General features: G+C 43.7%; 1 protein-coding gene across 2 annotated transcripts in view; it reads right to left on the reverse strand.

The window, feature by feature from the left end:
- Positions 1–1,515: 1,515 nt before the first annotated feature.
- Positions 1,516–21,083, reverse strand: part of hcn2b (hyperpolarization activated cyclic nucleotide-gated potassium channel 2b) — a 37,678-nt gene continuing 18,110 nt past the window's right edge. For both annotated transcript variants that reach the window (XM_048253089.1, XM_048253088.1), the window contains 4 exons: positions 14,698–14,844; positions 14,105–14,345; positions 11,045–11,209; positions 1,516–8,370 (listed from right to left, as the gene is read on the reverse strand). In XM_048253089.1, the coding sequence (XP_048109046.1) occupies positions 7,367–8,370; positions 11,045–11,209; positions 14,105–14,345; positions 14,698–14,844 (1,557 nt within the window). In that variant the 3' untranslated portion in view covers positions 1,516–7,366. The remainder of the gene's footprint in view (positions 8,371–11,044; positions 11,210–14,104; positions 14,346–14,697; positions 14,845–21,083) is intronic.

Consider the following 21,083-nt stretch of genomic DNA (forward strand, 5'->3'; position numbering starts at 1 on the left):
AAATGATGTGTCTGTATGCATCAAGTCAGAAGAGTGACTAACTGTAATGGAGGAGGAGAAACCTCAGCAGCCGAGTCCCTTGCATGGCTACACAAGTCATTCCCAGAAAATGGACCTGGCTGATTAGAGTTAGTGTGTGTGTGTGTGTGTGTGTGGGGGTGTTTCTGCACATGAATGTTGGCATTATATGTATGTATGTGTGTGTGTGTGCCCTGCTTGCTCTCTGTCCTTGTCCTTGGTCCTCTGGGAGATGATTTTCTGTGCCCTTATTCTGCCTTCAAGAGCCCTTTTGTCTGCTACTCAGCAGACCTTTACCATGGTAATGACCATCTTTCTGTCGCTCTCTCTCTCTCACTCTCTCTCTTCTCTCTCCCTCTCGTGTCTGGCAAATAGCATTTATATTTCTCTCATGACTAAGAAATATCCTAAAGGGCCAAGCCTCTGGCACTCTGTGTGTGTGTGTAATGTAAAATGAACTAAATCGCAGAAATATGTCTGGACAGAAAAGCAACATTGACTCTGAGCACATGAATCCCCACTGGAGAATACCAGGAAAGCTAGCGTTCACCAGAGGCAAGCTTTGGGAACTTGCGGTAGAAAGTGGCACAGTGCGGCTCAAGCGTGTCGATGTTTGCGGTCACCGAGAGGGTTTTTAAAAAGACGCAGCATGTGCCAGCCAGCGTGTGTGATTAGAGAGAGTGAGTGTGTGAGTGTGAGTCCTCTCCGGTTCTCGTGGAGAAGATTAGGGAACCGGGCATGGGGACTCAAGCAGAGAGTAGGGTGGTATCTCCTAACCCGACGACCCGCAGAGTGTCGGGCTCTCTGTAGAAGGGATGGCACCGGGATCAATGCCAAGCACACACAGAGGGAGTGGGTGTGGGTGGAAGGAGCAGCCCAGGGTGGCCTCCGAGTAGCCTGTCCTTCAGCTGACCTTGAGCTGTCTCTGATGTTGCCAGATGGGGGCCTCGCCCTCGTCCCAAACATCCCCGGAGCCTGGCTGTGAGGACCCCGCTGGCCAAGCGGCCACATGAAATATCAAGAGATGACGGAGGGAGGGAGGTGGGAGGGACCGTGACTCCATTTTGTCTTGCTTTGTGGGTCTATACCCACATTAAAAGTAATGGGGAAAATGGAGATAGGTGCATGTTTGCATTAACAAAAAATAAACTGATGCAGTAGGTGGTAATCTAGGTTCACTAAACTTACTGAGGTACAAAAACCTATTATCTGTTTATTCATGAATACTGAAGTTTATAGTAACCTCATGTAATAGTAAATTCATAGGTATTGCATGAACGAATATTAGTTCATCAAAGCTTTAAAGGCTTACCAGTGGCTCTATCCAATCACATTTGTAGTGCATGAGACATGGACCAGTAGATCTGAGTGGATCCTGACCTTGAAGCGGTCTTGTGAGAAAGCAGGCTGTTCTCTGTAATGCTTTTTTTTCAACCATCGGCTTTGATGAAAAATGTAAATTGAACCGAGACTCAAAGATGATTTTATTTGCAGTAATGCTTTCACACAGATATCTTTTCAAGGCTTGCTGTGATCATTATTATGAATATAGTGTCCAGGAGGATTTCATTAGAAATATGACTGAAATGTTTTGTTTATTTTATTTGACTCCTTCTCAATGTATTGCAATTGAATATAAATTACAACAAAGTCTGAGGATATTGCATTTTACAGCCACAAACACAAAAAGGAGACTATGTAGAATCTAGGTATACTAGGCACTAGTTATGTACTTTATGTACAGTACAATATAATTGGTGTGCAATTGGTCACTTAAGAAATCTTAAAATAAAAAGGCCTTGATCACAATGTTGGAACAACATGCAATAGGGGCAGTATTCTCCCATTCATGTAAGTCCTTTTTTACATGCTTACGAGTTCCGTGCATTCTCCCCTAAGCACTCCACACTCACAGCACATAGCTTCATTTTGGCTGTTGTCATTTCCTGTGTATTAGCCACGTTGTGTATAAACCGCAGGAAAGTGTTTTATGCGAATAATATTTAAAAAAAATGCAACCTTGTATTAACCGCAGTGTCCAATGCCCAATGAATCAGATACAGTTCATGCTTTCATCATAAAGAAGAATGAAGAAAATAAATGCATTCTCACCTATAGCCTGCCCCCATGTATTAATCTCATAGCTGAAGAAATTTGGCAAAATCAATGTATGAACCTCACTTAATAGTCAGGAAATTACAGTAAATCTTTTTTTACATGCATCCAGTTGAGCACTTATGCGCTTACGAGTTATGCACATTCTTCCCTGAGCTCTCCAAACATACTCACAGCACATAGCTTCAGAATTAATTTTGGCTGTTGCAAAATGGTGGGACATGGACTTTCTCATAAACTTGATGAATGCTATTCAAATCCACGGAAAACACAAACCACACTTTGATTCTGAAAATGACACCAATCCCCCTCGAGTGAAAACATATGTTTCATCACATAAACTATTTTAATTAACTAAATGACACATTTCCCCAGAGTTCTATTTATAATAATGTGTGGCCCACCTATATTGTGCCATGTAGCCTATTAAACACTCAATAGTAATCAAGTAAACTGATACTTTGCCAGCAACAACTAAAATTGACATTTGGATATTGCATTATTCTTAATGTATGTTCATAATCTACAACACAGGTGTTGTATAATGTTTAATGATGTAAGCGGCCTATACTGCCAATTTCAACAGTGATATAGTGTTTTGCCTTGTAGTACAGGACTAAAAGTCGGGGAGAATAGCACATAACTAATGCCACAGTAACATAACAAATGCCCAGATTTTGGGGTAGTTCCTCCTGAAGGTGTAATTGACTTCATGGCATGAAAGTGACACACTTAAATCAAAAGCAGAATGTGCATAGGCTGAAAAGTCTGTAGTTTTTTTGATTGAAGTGTATGGAAGAATACGGTCCTAAGAGCTGATATGCTGATATAATTTTCAGTGAATGATTTAATTCAGGAAAAGACTTGGTTGTATTTCTCAAAATAGCTTCTACAAAATAGCTTCCAGTGTGATGTGATACCATGTCAGGGTTCAATGAAGGGGTAATTGATTTGTGCTCAGAGTCTTTTCAGTTATTATTGAGTATGGCGTTTTTTTCAATCTCTCCCATTTTCTCAATGTCAACATTTGCTGTTTGCAAATGGAACCAACACAGTCCTTGAATGCAACTGTACACAAAAGATCAATAGAGTACACACGCGCCAAGACGGCAGACATCAAACATACTCCAAACCATTTTCTTTGTACTCATTGATTGTTTCCTGGGAGATGTTTACATACTAGACCAACAAAGGAAAACCACTCATTAACATATGTAATGTATAAAAACATTACATTAAAAAAAGCTTTGTTCTGTTTTATCAGCCCTTTCAAATGAACATTCTTCCATGATTGAGAATGTATGTTGGACACCAACAAAAAACAAAAAAAAAATCAAACAACAAAATCAACATTGAAAAAGAAGACTGCTTTATCAAATTAATAAGAGATCCAATTACAACAGATCTAAGAGATCTCATTCAGTGACTCTTCATAATGACCCCAACTAGTTTGTTGGTATTGTTTGGTCACTGGGCAGCTTGTGTTAGTGCTGTGATAACCACAAGGCAAAGGTAGAATGGAGTGGTTTTTGCCCTGTGTCAATCTGCAGTCTATTTCAGGTTTTATATCATCATTATATTATATATATGAGTTGCATTTGCTAGCTTTTTAGATTCCCTATTATGAACTGGAAATAGGGCAGAACATCCATACTGACACAGCAGTATTGATCAGATCAGGCTTTTTTGCCGGTATGAATTTCATCACAACTGAAAGAACAGAATAATAAAGCTATGGGATAATGAGATGCTGCAGGTCCCTACTGCTTGGGCCTCTGTGGATGGTCTTCATTCATTTGCAGTGTTCTGCCTGAGACACATTTTCAGATCATTGGTCGCCTCGAGCAGTGTCTGACTGTTTCATTTGTGAGGCTTGGCAGCATGAAATCTATGTTCTGGCCTTTACTAATCCACACTCGAGCTGATTTGTCAAACGTTGCACGCTCATCTTTAATCAGTAGTACTAATTTAGTCCTGCCACAGGAAAACAACACTGAGAGAGACTGCATCATTCCACGTCACCCTAAAGCACGGAAAGATGTTTTTTTGTGAATTATTAGTGTCTGTCTTAATCCTAGGGTCTTAATTAACGTAGAAATGCATTATAAAGTTACAAGTGTCCTTCACAAAACATATGGGCATGCATGGAGTTGTTTTATTCTGAGCATTTCAAACTTCAGAAGTGGAACTTTTGAAGTTAGTTTTGAGGTCTTAGTTTGTGTCAAGCAGGGAAAAAGGTCCCCAAAATCCCAAAGAGTTTCAAAAGAGATAACACACACACAGTAAGAATGTACTAAAGAAGAGGAGCATTAACCCATAGCAGTCTCTGAGACCTTTGGGAAAGCTTTTAGTTTTTGCAAAATCATTGTATGATTTGTATTTTACAGGTGGTTTGATAGATAACAGTTTATACATCATTTATGTGAGAAATGTGTTTGTTCTATCTAGAACTGTTCTCTGGGGGAACAGGTGTTCATTTATTCATGTTTAGGCCAAGAATGGAATTCTCGCTATGAATAAAATGCAGTTACTAGAAATTGTGAAGGACAGGCGAAGGTCTTATCTTGCACTTTAGATTCAAATAGTACAAATATGCTTTATATATTTTCTATAAATATCTTGGATGTACTGCATTCTGTAAACTGTGCCAGACTGCTCATATTTGTTGTCATGTTTTCTTGCAAACATATTCCACTTATTTTCAGTTTAAACTTGTTTTGTTAGTTTCAAATCATTAATGCACTTTCAAGTCTGCACAATATAAATATGCTTACTTCATTACATAAGAAACATGTAAATAATAGATGTTTATTTTCTTTGCGCATTTTCCCATAATTGTCATGTTTTGCATATTACGCTTCATGTAATCCATACAATAGAAACGTACGCTGAATCTGATCAGACAATGCAAAGCTCTATTAACATAAATTATTCAGTGACCTCCTGCATATTATGAGACACAAACCGACCTGGCTTTGAATATAAATCCATTCATAGTCATTCTAATGTGTTGGCATGGCAGGGCATGGTAAAGAAATTCAATGTTGGGCAGGCGTTAGCAGCCTGCTGTAAATCCATTGTACCGAATGAGGTGCAGCCCATACAGAGACTGCACAGGTATTTTTGAGCCAGGAACAAATGCATAGCACCGGAAATCCCCGGGGTTAAGAAGGGCCACGTTATTGCTGCAGGAAGGGCCACACATTCATATAAGTTGGCAAAAGGAAGGGAAAGGAAAGAAGGAGATGAAAGACAAGAAGGAAAAGCAGCTTGTCTCTTAACGGCGGCCCATTTAAGGGGAAGACTACATTGTTTTCTCACACAGCCAAGGAGATAAATAAACCTTTACTGTGCACACATATCTGATTCCTGGTCACCATTGAAAATGGTAAAATATTGTGTACTTGTAATTCATGGCCACTTTTATCATTAAAAGTGTATGCATATCTCTCTCTTTCTCAAGTAAAGCATGGGGTGTGTTGACACTTTGTATTGACTGTTGTCGAAATAGCTATCTTCAGAACAGCCTTAAAGCAATTTATTTGATGCACATGAGACATACAGTACAAGCCCACCTGGGGTCCCTTTCAAATATTAAGAACCTAACAATCTTATTATTTTATTGCCATTATAACCTCCTTTTCCACAGACTCAGTCTTTTGCATCAATTCCAAAAGCAATCTTACAGACATACTCACTGAAAATAAGTTTATAGGACAGACATACGAGTTTGGAGAAGTGACGGCATAACGAAGGGCGACGGGGCGGAGGCGCTGAAAGCGAATCAAGAGGCTGTTTATGCGGAGTCAATCAGGGGAGTTCATGAGGGGTAATGAAGAGAGGCAGGACTGAGGTGGGGTTCGGTAGGGACAGCGCTGGATTATAATAAGCCACACCATCTCTGATGGATCCTAAAGCTCTCCGCCACAGTCCCAGTCCACTGACGACAGGTAATCATTGGCAGTGCACCATTTGCAAATAGCACATTTGCAATAATAATAATACAAATAATAAAAAAATGGAAAAGTAATTATAGTGGTAAGCCTATACCAACACACACCCTAAGGATTTGTGGAGGGATGCTTTTTTTGTTTTGGTCAAAAGAGAAATGGGGAGTTCGGATGTTTCAGCTTGTGCAGAGAGCGTTGCTAGACTGGCAACTTTGGAGGAGCTGCTTAGAGTAGCATTCAGAACATCACATAGCCATTTTTAACACCACACTGGAAGTCATCCGCATCTTAACTCATTCAGATCCAACATGGAGTGAACAGTGTACGGGAAGGGTCTCAATCTGGCATCTGGTATTAGAATTCAGCTGTGTTTTAAGTCAGTGTTATTTGTAGAGAGCATTTGATGTAAATATCTTTTAAATATTTGAAATATATTTGAAACTTTTTTGATGTGTGAGTGTGACACAAAGTGTCAGGAGAAAAAATAAGAAATGTTTGAAGAAAGGTGCACATGCATGGCACACACATATGGCTTCTAAAGTCGTCTTATAGGCTATTTTAAAGCATTTATGTTGGCTCCATCATTGTGTTCTGATTTAAGACTCACTACACGCCACCTTCCTTTGGTCTGAAGAAAATGTAATGGGGTGAGACTAGTTGAAAAGACACCTTTTTGTGGTTTGATTATTATTGATCATATTTGGTTGAACCATGTACCTAGATTCTACATGACACATTTCCAAACCAGCTACTGTTACATATTAAATCTGATTTACAGTTTATAGAGAAACAAGAAAATCCCCAAACACAAACTGTTTAGGTCACTGTCAACAGAAAGAGCTCCCTGATTTTTCCTTAGTCCCAGCTCATGCAAAGTTTGCATCGTTGAACTGCACCTATGAGATCTTGTACATACAGTGAAGTGGAGACTACAGCAAACAGCAAAGAAAGCGAACAGGAGGGCAACAGAAGGACAGGCCATGTCTACGTTTTTGCCTGTGTGTGTGGAAACAGAAACATCCCAGCGTTGTATTGTACAGACTTTGTGTGAACCAGTAGTGTGAATCGGTATACTGTTGCTGCTTGGTCTTGTCTCCACTTTCCTGCGCAATTCTCCAGTTTCACTCGCACACATTCTTATACATTCTCAAAGAGGAGTCCATGGGTCACAGGAGAAAGAGGTGGGGCGTGGAAGGGCGGAGGTCAGTTATTAGGAGGTCAGAAAAGCTCCCCATCCTAAAAAAAAAAAAACACATTGTTCTACAAAGTCTCCCTCCTCAAGGTCACAAATTGGAAGATAGCCTTGATCTTATTTGTTCCGTCTCTGGGAGGCTGACTATGGAGTCTTTCTTGGGCAGTCCAGACTCGTACGGGGCAGGCCTGAGTGGGGGCAGGGCGGCCGGCGGGAAGGCCCCCACCGACATCTGATGGGTCAGCGCCATCCTCTGGGGCACAGTGCTCCTGAACACCATGGGTCCAGCCAGTCCAGCCTGCGCCAGTGGCAGAGGGCCTATGGATGTGGAGGAGACCCGCGTGGACTGGGGGGGGCTGGGGGCTGCCGCAGTCGCCATCGGCTGCATGCCCAGACCCATGATGCCGATGCCGCCGCCGCCGCCGCCGATGCTGCCGTCGTGGGGGAGGGAGAGCTGTGAGGCAGACAGCGCCCGGGTGTCCTGTAAGGAGTGCGTGCTCCGCCGGTGGACAGTGGGTCGGTGCGTGGGACTAGGCGCGTGTTGCTGCTGCTGGACCAGCGAGAGCTGTGACCCCGACAGCACGCCGCCTCCCACGGGGCTGGAGCTGTACTGGAAAGTCCTGCCCGCCGACGCCAGGGGACTGTGGGCGGGCGAGGCGAACGCCCCACCGGAAAGAGCCGGGTTGGTGGCCTGCTGCTGCTGCCCTTGTCCGGCCTGAAGCGGAAGGGACGACACGGGGCTGGAGACGTTCTGCAGGACCTGGAAGCGCCTGACCATGCGGGGGGACTGCAGCGTGCCGGGCCCCACCAGCGAGCTGGCCATCTGGGGGCAGAAGCTCATGGCCACGGCCTGCTGCAACGTGGCGATGGCGGAGCCGGTCGAGGGCTGGCCGCTGGAGGAGGGCGAGGCGAACATGCTCCCACCCTGGAGGGAGGACGTCATGGACATGGCCCGCGGACGCTGCAGGTCCACCTGCTTGACCATCTCACGGTCGTACTTCACGATCTCCTGAATCATTTCGTTCTCATGGTTGTTGAAGACCCCAGAGTTCAGGTCGTGCTGGACTTTGTGCATTAAGACCGAGTTCTTTTTGCCTGTAAATTAAAAAGAAATAAAAAATGAATGACTGTTAATCCCATTAATAGAAGACCTTTCACAATACGAGACAGACTTTTTGAAAAGTACAATGTGAGCAGCATCTTAAAAATACATCACATTAAAAAAGTCTGAAAAGAGGAACACTTTGCTGCTGGAACTGGGTAACTATAAGCTAGCTGTACACCTCTTTGGTGGTACAGTTTGAATCATCATCACTTACATCATGGCCACTTTAAAATCAGGTAATATTCAAGCAAGTCTCCATACTGCAAGTCAAATATTTAAACCACAAGACATGGTTGAATTTTTAAGAAATAACTGAATAAAACAGCACTCTCTCCTCCTCTGCCAGACTCAATTCACTTGATCAGGACAGACATGTTTGTCCACCTGGAAGCCCCTGATTAAATTTACATTCAGAGTTATGAAAAGGTGCAGGGATACTCCCCTTTGTGTTCATGCATAGGAATCCATTATTTATGGGAGTAGATATGTTTTACTTTCCCACACATACATGTTTGCATGTGTGAGAATGCATAGGCTTTGTTTATGTTGTGTTTACCAGAGTATAATTAGCACACAGACAACGGCTTATTAGAGAGTGGGTCAGAGCCACATCTGCTGTGGGCCTGTTTCCGCATGGGCTGCTGTTTGGGCAGTTTTTGGGAGCCATTGTTTTCTGTTCCGCCGCACCAACTTACTCCACACAAAACACTTCTGCTCTCCATCTCGCCCATTACACACACACACACACACACACACACACTCACACTTAGTGTCCTGTGGGGGTGTTAGGGTTGGGAGGTTGAGTGGGCTGCTTTGTGCTGAGTCACATTAGCTGTGAGGCGGGGAGGTGGGGGAGCATGTGCCTCTGGCCCGTCAGCCTCTGCGCCTCACGGCCTCTCAGCCTCTGCTGGCAGAAAGCAATTTGCAGCCGAAATTGCCTTCATCATGGGGGCCCCGCGCAGATAGCAGGGGCCACATCTGAGGACCATCTCCAACAGCCATCTCCCCGGCTCTCCAGCGCGTCAATAACGCTTAGCCGCAACACATCAATAATGGGCATAATTGATGCTCAATTTAGTCCTCTACACTTTTTTGTGTTCATGCTTTATTTTGTGCTACAGTGCTTCTCATCGTTGCCAAATTGCACTCAGTCGTTATTTCTCTTCGGGATTGTTTCATTTAGGCGCCGCACCCACACAAATACAGTCAGCTCTTGCTCTGCATTGTTCTGTCCTTGCTGAAGGTTTTTTTTTTTTTCGGGGAAAGTCCACTTGTACCCAGAGTGACAGTGAGTCAGTGACTGATCCAGAATGGCACCAGAATAGCATTGAATGGGGACAGAGAGCCACAATGGAGCTCAAGTAAGCTAGCTAGGGCTCTAGGGCTAGGGCTGCCTCGGTGAAGAAGTGGACTTCGAAGAGGTCCATATTAGTTGTTCAAGACGTAGAATAAGTTACAAGGAAATAGAAAAACTTTGCTTTCATTCTAGTATAAAAGTACTGCGGTTACATTTCAATCTGAGGAGAAAGACCACATTTTAGAATGTCGGAATTGAATCGTTATTGGTTACAGTTGGTTTTTTCTATTTGAATTGTTATTTCCTTGTCAAGTATTATTCTCTACGGTTTACTATCACCCTAACCTTTTCAGATAATATGAACCCAATTAACACTGACACACCCTTTCATTCAGTTTATTACATAAACATTTGTTTGAGCTGCACTGCCTTGTCTAGCTCAAACATTTCATATCTGCGGGCTATTAAACAGGAACATGGACTGCTGTGTTGTGGGTTCAAACACAAACAATGAGAGGAGCGGAAGCTGCACACACTTCATCAGCCAAGCCCCCGCCCCCCTCCCCTCCCCTGGAACCCAGGAAATTAATTGATCTAATGTGGCTTCCATGGCAACCGTGTGCAGGTGGCAGATGCATGCATCACGCTCCTTTGTAAACATCTGGCGTGTTATGTGGCCGCATGTGACCTCAGCGGAGCGCTGACCTTGAGGGAAGCTGAAGTGTGTGTGTGTGTGTGTGTGTGTGTGTGTGTGTGTGTGTGTGTGTGTGTGTGTGTGTGTGTGTGTGTGTGTGTGTGTGTGTGTGTGTGTGTGTGTGCGGAGAGGGTGGGTAGGAGGGGGTTGCTCTGTTTAGCAAATTATACACTCTGCCTGATGACATCCATTCCACACTCTAGGTGATCTCCATGGCGGTGCCGTAGTGTAAACACAGCAGCATAAAGCCACACATTTGTATGCAGCTCTTTTTGGCTCCATTTTCTGAAGATTTCGCTGTAATTTTCCACGCAGGATATGGGGACGACTTCTTTTTCAATTTTCAATTGAATTTCACTTATAGAGTGCCAAAACATTACACATGTCTCATGGCGCTTTACAGAATAAGAGAAGACCCATGAGTAACAGGGGCGAGGAAAAACTCCCTAGAATTGGGGATACATATAGGAAGAAACCTCGAGCAGATCCACAACTCAAGGGCCTGACCCATCTACCTAGGGTCAGTTACAGAACAGTAAGGTCTGTATACATAATAAATGCATAAGTTAGTTAGATGTAGAGAATAGAACATGGTGTTTAAAGCCACCTGTCTTCTGTGTCTTTAAAGGCTTGTCAGATGACCATAGCACTCATACTGTAAGGCCTACTGTACCTATTCTGTTGAGCCGGTCGATGGCCACCGTCTCGAAGGCCCGCCTCATCATGGGGTACTCCTCCAGCACTTCGTTGAAGTTGTCCACCGAGAGCGAGTAGAGGCGGCAGTAGGTGTCGGCACGGACACTCGCCGTTCGTCTCCCGCGGGTCAGCAGACAAATCTCTACACGCGCGTGTGTGTGTGGGGGACAGACGACAGAGAAAACAGACACAAAGTGAGGCCCACTCACAAGAAGTTTTCAGCCCAGAGTGCAGTGGACAGAATGTGCAGAATAACTGACCCAGACCCCTTTCCCTCGTAGACTGTTGTATGTTATGATGTATAATTTTAGTTACTGTGAGTCTACCCCCAGGAATCACGCTTTGTTAGACATTGTGTCCTTGGAAGGCCAAATGCATAAACACAAGCTGCTGATACAAGCTGTGTGTGTATACAGCTCTCTCTCTCTCTCTCTCTCTCTCTCTCTCTCCCTCTCTCTCTCTCTCTCTCTCTCTCCGCCTAATGATGGTCCATTTTCTTTTGGAGCAGCCACCAGGTTTTTTGCACTCAAGGGAAAAAATATAATCAAAACTATAACTCGAGTTAAAAAGTCAAGGAGGAACTATTTTTGCTGTAATAATGCAGCACATTAACTGAAAAATATATTCTGTTTTAAACTTAGACTTAAGGACTCACAGGAAAATCTGGCCTACAGTACTTGAGCTTGCGATTTGATATTGAAATGACTTAAGAACATTGATATGGATTTTCACTTCACTGTCTCAGTCAATACAACTGAATCACTCCACTCAGATATATTTGACAATTGAAAGAATGAAGGCAAACTACTGATGAGATATCATTACGAAAAATGCCGAGGTTCACTCAAAGAGAGGTTGGAACTTTTCTGTGTGATGTAGTGTTGTCTTGGTAACCAGTGCTTCCTTTTATCCTGGCACTCCCCTCATCTCCCTCAGCGAATGCCTACTGTATGTGTCTTAATCCTCCACTTTTAGTCAGACACTTTCAGCTTATCATTTATTGAGTTTGCGGAAATGTCTGGGTGCGCTCCTCATGTTAATTTCTCCGGCAACCCTTATGTACAGCCTGGGGTGCTGGGCAAATAACAGGTGCAGTCAAGTGAATGGGCAATCTTGGCTAGAAGCTGCGCTCTCTGAGACATGTTGTGCATGCTCGTGCAGAAGCCCCACGAAAAGGAATGGAGGCTGTGTCACACAAAGGTGCTGCACAGTAAAATTGCACATTGCTAAAGTGCACAGTAGTTCAATATAAGATAAGCACACACACACACACACACACACACACTGAGTCAATTATTTCATTCATCTTGCATTTTACAGTTTTTCAGTCCCTTTTGTATATTTCTCAAATCATCAATGGAACAATTGCATACCCCCCCATTCCTTATGAAGCAAGTAATATCACTGATTACAATCACAAGGCTGATCAATTACTTTTCACCTTCATTCATTAAAAAAAAAAACACTTCTGCACTGGCGAACGCAATAGAGACAGTCATAGATAGGCTGCTGTCAGATCTGCACTGCAACCTTCAAGTTGCGTGTGTTTAACGGCGTCTAGTTATTGCTACATTTGAGATAATGTCATGGGTAATTTTCACTCAGAAGCTCAAGATTGGCATTTCAGTCAGAAGGCAATATGTCCTTGGGTGTCTTGAGCAGCCACAAATATCTGATGAGGGATTTACACTCGGCAAGATTAATGGCCTCCCTTCCTGGCGCAGGAAGCCTGCCTGCTGGCGTGTCATTATGACTTAACCCTAACGCTTGCCCCAATACTTCTCCCTGACAACAAAGCGCTCTCAAGTCACGTCACAGGATGGAAAAAAAAATCCTCCAGCCTATTAGGTGTTCCATTTCCAAAGCATTCCTTAATCCATACATCTATACATTCATCAATCAATCACCACCTTTCAAAGCCTGTCTTACCTACCATTCCGATCCTATTAAGACAAGTGTAGCCATACTGCGATGTGCTCTGCGAAGCTTGTGTGCGTGTGTGTGTGTGTATATGTGTGTGTTGGTTAGATCCTGGTGAAATTAAAAGTTGGTGGCGGGGGTGGGGGGTCTGACATTGTTTAAACAACTGGTCTTTTGTAGCCTACAGTGAGAAAAAAGGGATGACTACCTCTTCCTGACACAATGAGTTTGGCTAGAGAATTCCACAGTTGACGTTACAAATTGCGCTGTCTTGGTCGTTCTGCTCCACTAATTAGCTGTTATTAATTGACCACATGTTCAGCCTGTGGTGCATTCTTCCTCTTCTGCTCTGCCCGTTGGCAGCTGGCACATTTCGCAATACCACTAAGCTCTATTGGTCTACTGTGGGAGGTAAAAATGGGGGCGAGGAATCAAGCCTTTAGACCTCGCCTGAAGAGACTGGGAGGAGAGAGAGGAAGGGGGAACTGGGATGGCAGCCATTTTCTGGGTCAACATCGCAGGGTCTCTGCTCACATGCTCTTGAGGGCCATCTGAAAGTGGGACAAGAGCCACTAGAGATGGAGAAGAGACCTGCACGGGCTCCAGAACCGCACCATGAATTTATATGAATATGGTTCGGGTTGGCTGGTTCCGGCTCACAAGTTCACTGTTGAAAGGAGGGCTGAAGCCTCTGAGGGAGAATTTCCTGGCTAAGCTATACTACTATAGCTATACAGCCCTGGCAGCCCTCTGGCATCTAGAATGAAAATCAATGCTCCGAGAGGAATGTCTGAGCTCTGTGATCTGTGACAAAAGGTTCAACAGGATTTGAACGTATTAAAAATCTAGGAACATCCAAAAAGATGGACACCACTGCCTGACAGTTATTTTAAACACACTGGCAAAGACTTTCTAACATCACTAAGGGGCTAACATTGCTTAGGCTTCGAAAAGTTGTTGTAAAGTAAAGTAAAGAAAAATAAAGAAGTTGAAAAAAAAAAAAAAACACCAAATTTACCCATTTTAGGGCTCTTCACAAATTAAAGTTATGTTAAGTCTCCCCATGACCAACCATAAGGAGACTGATTTAGGGTTAGGGTTAGGGTCTGAACTCTACCTCCAAAGTAGGAGCCGTCGGAGAGCTTCATGCCCATAGTCCCTTTGGTGATGACGCTCACCACCCCGTGCTGAATGAAGTACATCTTCTTGCCAATGGTGCCCTCGCGGACAATGTAGTCTCCGGGCTGGAAGACCTCGAAGCGCAGCTTTGTCAGCATAGCAGTCACAAAGTTGGGGTCAGCATTGGCAAACAGAGGCATGGAAGCTACTAGCTTGCGACAGTTAAAGTTGACAATTTCCTGAGAGAGGAGTTAAGCAAAGGTAGAGAGGGTTTTTTGGCAGGTAATGAGAGAGGGTGGTAAAATATTAGTGTTATTAGTGTTTCATTATTGATGTCATTGATGATGATTGAATTGAACTTCCTGAAGGTATTTCAAATCAAATAATGATGTCAAACAAACATAAACATTGATATCAAACAAAGCTTTGTTGACTCACAGGGTGCCAAAATAATAAGTTAAACAACCATTTGAAATGAGTTGTAATTTACAGACACAATAGCAAACAGTAATTTACAGAATAATTTCATTTCTGTATCATAGTACTAGACAGAAGACTGCAATAAGACTGCAATAAGTAATAATTTTTTACCTCTCGCAGTGGCTCATTGAGCTCCTCTAAAATGCTTTCTTCATCAAACATCTTCCCCTGGTATCTGTGCTCATAGTAATCATGGATTTTCTGCCGAAAGTCCGCCGGCAGTTTATGGAAGGACATGTACTGCTCTACTTGCTTGTACTAGAGGGAAAACATAGAGAGGGGTACAAAAACAGATAGCAAAAGTTTTGACGTTTTAATGACAGGACAGATGTGTACAGAATCACTGTCATCTCCAATACTTGAATTTCATTCTCTCAACAAAGGCCTGAAACAACACTTGAGATGAGAATGGGGGAGGACATTAACAAATAAAAGTACAATATCGACCCAAACAGAAGATGAAAAATGTGAAGACTTCAAAACGGCATGACATGACTATAAAACCAGAAGAGTTTCCTCTTGGCTCTGCTGCAGAATGATGCAGCGTGCATCAAAAACACAAGCTCAACTGCCACAACAACAAAAAGCCATTTTTGTCTGTTACAGCACAAACAGACTGTTTTCAGTGTTACTCACTCATGCTTAAAGGGGGAAAGATGTAACTTGGCTATGACAAATACCTACAGATGCATACATGTGGAATAAATAATTAATACGAAAGCCTTGTATTACTTTGTCTTTTGTGGCTATTTTAAGAGACATCAAAGACTTGGGCTGAGAAGAGCTACATGAGGCTTAGTAAACACTGTCAGGAGTGAATGATTGAGGAGCTCCTCCACTTCTGTCTCTTCTGCCTGTTTGGTTTCTGCTTTTATCACCATGTCGTGCCGCGTCACGTCGATTAATGCTGAGTTTTGTAAAACTGGGCTTCTTGAAGATAAACTAAGGTTATTGATTCAACCTTTCAATTAAGGTGTTTTCACAGCGGCGGGTCATTTTTTGTCTCATGCAGTCTGGAGATAAATGAGCGGAACCCACCGCCACTGAATTCAAACAAGGTGGCGCTGGAGGTAGGAGATGCAACCTCACGATCAGCGGCTAAATAAATAATTGCGCAGCATGTCAAAGGCTCATCAGAGTTGCCTGAAGGACTTGGGTGTCATGACTCATACCGACTGAATAATGTTTTTTTCCGTGAACACCCTCCACCCCCCACTCATACCCTGTCCTGCAGACCCCCACCCTAGAGCTCTGAGGAATGTTGTGCAAGCCGAAGCTGTCTCCAGTGGGCTTGAGAGGATGTGGATCTGCCTGCTAATAGGCTCCAGTTTATGACTCATCGATGCAGCACAAGCACAGAACACTCCTGCTGGGTGTGTGGGTGTGTGTGTATGTGTGTGTGTGTGTGTGTGGGGTGGGGTGGGGTGGGGTGGGGATCAGTTGTCAGTGGTCAGTCCAGTGGCTACCGCCAACGAAAGGGGCCCACTATCAGCCATTTCTGGCAACTAACATCAAACAACTAGTACCTACCAAAAAAGTATCTACCTCACTGACAAATGGTCCACAGTAACAGTCATCTTCTATACCAACCATTATCTACAATCACAGGATCCTGAGGCTCATGCTTCTTTCTTTGTATACTCTGTAAAGATTCTTATGCACACTGACATTATTTGATCTCAAAGCAGGAAGAAGTCTGAGGTTAAATCAGTTCAAGACACCTCCTCTGTATGTATAGTTAAGGTCTCTGTGATATGATGAAATTCTGAAATCAGTCGACACAAAAAATCCTCTCAAGCCATCTTGCTGTACTGAAGGAGCTGGGTCAATATTGCTCAGCAACAACCCGTGGACATGAGATTCTAGATATCAGCTCACTCTACAACAGATAAGGCCAGACGGCGTGCATTCATCTACCTACCCATTCCAGCCGGCCGCTACATAATAATAAAGGCCTCTCGAGAACCGACGGCTCTTTCATTTGGTGGCAGAAGTGCCATTTGTGAGATGAAAAGACATGGAAGAGAGCGTGACTGTGATTGGGGCAACACACGCTCACAGCGGCACAAAGGCTGAGGTGAAGGAGAGGCCTAATTAGTGCGCCGTCAGGTCAAATGAGCAGCGCCGTGCTTGGCGGCCATTCTTCAGAGCACTATGCGGGACGCCAATGACCCTTGACTTACACGCTTAGAAAATGAATCACTCATCCGCAAGAGGCGGGGGTCATTATCTGGCCCTGTGGTGAACACAACAGGAGAGAGCTCAGCAATATGGATTCATTAATGTGACCAGATTATGGATGAACCGCTCAGATGTGGACCAAAAGCCCCCTTGTGCCATATGCTGTTGATATTATGAATCAAAGCATTTGCTCATGAGGACTGGCTCTGACAGACAGATAGACAGACAGACAGAAAGACAGACAGCTGCTGTCAATCACTGGGGGGAAAGCCTGGGCAACAGCTCCCAGGCTAGGTGTGGGAGGAAAAGCAGCTTTCCTTTTATCCCTTGGCCCAGGTTGGCGTGTTTTCCTCTCTGTTCCCAGCAGGGCTGTGAGCTTGGTGTCTGTTTATTAAAGAGCCTGGAACCAGACACTGGGAGGAAGGTGCCATCGAGGCAATCTCCCTTCCATAAATCCTGGTCATTTTACTACAAGGCCTTTCATCACGCATATGGGGAAACGTGTCGAGGTAAACAACGTCGCAAGTCAAAATGAAAGGGATGATGTGTCGTCCGGCTATGTTACAACAACATATGCAGCACAGCTGCAGATACACATGCCCTGTGTTTACAGCCTGTGTCATGCCCTCGCCCTGACGAATCATCTCAGAGAAAAACATGATTCAATATTAATGAACCTATATACTCAAGGGCCTGACATAAAGCATAGCGTAAACATTTTCTGTCCAACGCAATCAAGCGTTCTCTTTAGTTTTATGAGATTTATATGCTCCTGTAGGTGTACGGTTAAATTAGTATCTCTAGATTGGATTGCTTTTGTAATGTAATCTGATCCCCTTGATGATACTACTACTACACCTGAGCTACAACTCCACTAAAATGAGTAATGTTAATCTAGTGTGCATAAAGGCAAGTACATGGCACCTAGGACCAATGTAGGCAATATGCCACTCACAAACACAGGAGGGAGAGGGAGAACAAATGATTGCCTACAAATATTAAAATCCTCATTAAAACCAATTTAACTGAACCCCCAGTTCCACATAAGCAGATCCAGATCTGAATTTAATTTAATCTTAATTAATTACTAGTGGCTTTGTGAACCTTTCGAGAGGCTTTATTTTTACAACCTCTCTCTGCTTCACATTGCTCCTTGTTTCTCTCTGGCTTTCTCTCTGAAGGATAATGCAGTTGTGTCATCCTCACAGATGGAAAACAGAGACTCACATTTAACTGAAATCAAGTCCGCTTCATGGAAACCCCCAACCCAAGGCCTTTATAAGCCAGAGACCGGATGTGCCCACCAGACGTTTGGAGAGGCGACATATATCCGAGATGACACTTACATGAAGCCATGTCAAATGAACAAGAACTGATCTCTGAGCTTCTCCTCTCTCTCTTCGCCCATCAAGCTGGCCTTGCCCACTTTACGCTCGCAGCTGAGTCCCTTGAGATAACCCTGTCGTGTGACTGACAAAGAGAGTAGGGAATAGACGCCACAACAGAAGCTTACTTAATTTATTTATTTACACTTCTCTGACAACACTCTGTGTTTGGCATGTCACATCTCCCACGGTCAAGCCCATCCTCATCTCATCGGAACCAATATGTGCAAATTCCTATGACAATACAGTTAACACACTTCGCTGTATATCCATTTGGCTTCTTATTTCTTCTTTCATTTTTTCCTATTTTTAATTGTTGTGCTTCACAAGTACACGTATCCCTGTGCCACAGCATACAAATACACACTGACAGCCCTGGTTGTGTTTTGTGAGTGTCATGTGAGTGTCGGGTCTCAGGAGGAACCACAGATATTTTTCTGTTCACTTTATTCTGCCCTGTTTCAGGCATGCATGCTGTTTTCCAAGACCCCAAGCATTCCTCTATGGACAACAGAAACAGCTTAGTTTATGCACTGAGCTTTCTGCTCTACTTCTTGCTCTGTGCTTATTGGTCAATATGCAATAGACACATATTTACGCAAAAAGCCTGTTAAAATACAACCCATATGCTGTAGATGCAAAGCACTTTTAAAAATAGACTGCTAAGAATAGAGCACGTATAGATGTGCAGTAATCACCTATTAAGAAAAAAGCTGTTGTTGATGCACGTGGCAATGCTGGTCACTAATGATGAGATACAGTACATGTGCTGGTTCTTTTGTTGCTATGGCCAGAGATGATATGTGGTCCTGAAAGGACTTTGCTTTGGCTTCTCCCCACTGCCAGCCTGCTGCTCTATCTCTCTGCCGAGCCACGAGGAGTGGGCCGAGGACGTGCACACCATCAATACCGCAGTCCGGCCAAAGCATACACACATACAGTATGTGTAGACAGTGCCCTGAGGGGAAAGAGTTTTTTTCATAAGGATGGGATTAAATGTAAACTAGAATGAGTGTCATCGGGGAATCTCTGTGCCCATTCAATGCTTTTGTGAGAAATACCTAGAAAGATAAGTGCAATACCTGTAGGCCACGCTTATCACTTGTGTGTAACTACTCACAAAGGAGCTATACAGACTCTGCAATGACATCAATAAAAGCAAGAGCTCCTTAATCATTAGAATTCCAAACTGAAACCAAACACAGACAGCCATTACGCAACACCTAATGCTATCAATATGGGTTTAAGAAAACAACAAAAAACATTTATATGAAATCAACTAATGCAGACAGCTCTGATCAGAGGTCACTTTGAGCCGTAATCTCTGCTCTGTGCGTCCACCCTGGCTGCTCATGACAGGCCCGTGACATAGAGGGTAAATATGGATCATCTGCTTAGCAATTCAATTATGCACTGTCCATCCTCAGTGATCCATAAGCTCAGTGAAGTAAGACATATTGAGCAAGGTCTATATCCTTGAGGCGGTTACATAAAACTATTACTTTCATTGCATTTGGGAAATCCAATCTGTTACCCTCGACTAGTGGACTCAAGACTTATGAGGCTCATACAGGTTTTTTATGGCACCAGAAACTGGTCCTCCTTAGGCTACGTGGGTTGATACACGGCTGTTACGGCTATTTGCCTGGCAGGACAGGGTGGGCCTGCGTTAAATTGTCAGTGACTGCAGCCTCACGTATCACAGGAATCTGTTAGGGGACAAATATACACTCTGTCATGCTGCCATAAACACAAAGGTCCTTGTCACAAGACAAAAGGGCCCATTTTGTCATCTGCCCACCAGTATCTCAGTTCTACTGAGGTAGCTCCAAGTATTGTTGAAAATATTTGCTTCCCACAATAAGCTGGTTGGTTTTAATCAAGTCAGGGCAGACTTAATTATGACCGCCGCGCAGCGAAGCGGCGGTCATATAGGTTTAGTCAGATTTTTTCTTTTTTTTTCTTTTTCGCATGCCCATATTTCCGTCAATGATTCCCGGGACACTGAAAGACCGGGGTACACGAAACTTGGTGGGCATGTAACCCCACATGGATAGCATGGAACCATCGTTTTTCGTTTTGATCTGTAGCCCCCCCGCTGGACTGGACCCCCCGAAAGGAGGGTAGGGCAGACACAGTTTTCTGTGAATATCTCGAAAACCGTAGGGTTTAGGAGGACCATTTTTTTTTTTGCATGTTGATCTCAAGGGGCCATGTCATAACCACTCATTTCATGTATAGCGCCACCTAGTTAAACACAAAAAAGTAAAAATGAGGTGTTGTAATTGAAGGTATCTGTGACCTAACATAGTCAAAACTGCACGAAATTGGAAGTGTAGGATCATTATGACACCCTCTGTATGCACGCCAAGTTTTGTGGAATTCCGTTCATGGGGGGCCACACAATAAATTAATTTATGTTACTATACCCCAACTGGCCTGTAGGTGGCCGGAGACAGTTTTCTGTGAATATCTCGAGAACCGTGGGGGCCTAGGAGGTCCACCTTTTTATGTATGTTGGTCTTAAGGGGGCATGTCAACCCATCCCATTACCACTTATTTCATGTATAGCGCCACCTAGTTAAAAATTAAAAAGCAAAAAATTAGGTGTTTTCATCACAATATCTCTGGCTGACAAGGTCAAAACTGCACGAAATTAAAAGTGTAGGATCATTATGACACCCTCCGAATGCATGCCAAGTTTTGTGTACTTTCGTTCATGGGGGGCCTTACAATAAAATAATTTATGTGTACATTTAGTGACGCATACACCAACAAGGATTCGGGACACTGAAAGACCGGGTACACAAAACTTGGTGGGCATGTACCCCCACATGGATAGCATGGAACCGTCATTTTTCGTTTTGATCTGTAGCCCCCACGCTGAACTGGACCCCCCGAAAGGAGGGTAGAGCAGACACAGTTCTCTGT

Source organism: Alosa alosa, chromosome 9 (assembly GCF_017589495.1).
Source record: "Alosa alosa isolate M-15738 ecotype Scorff River chromosome 9, AALO_Geno_1.1, whole genome shotgun sequence".
Lineage (NCBI taxonomy): Eukaryota > Metazoa > Chordata > Actinopteri > Clupeiformes > Clupeidae > Alosa > Alosa alosa.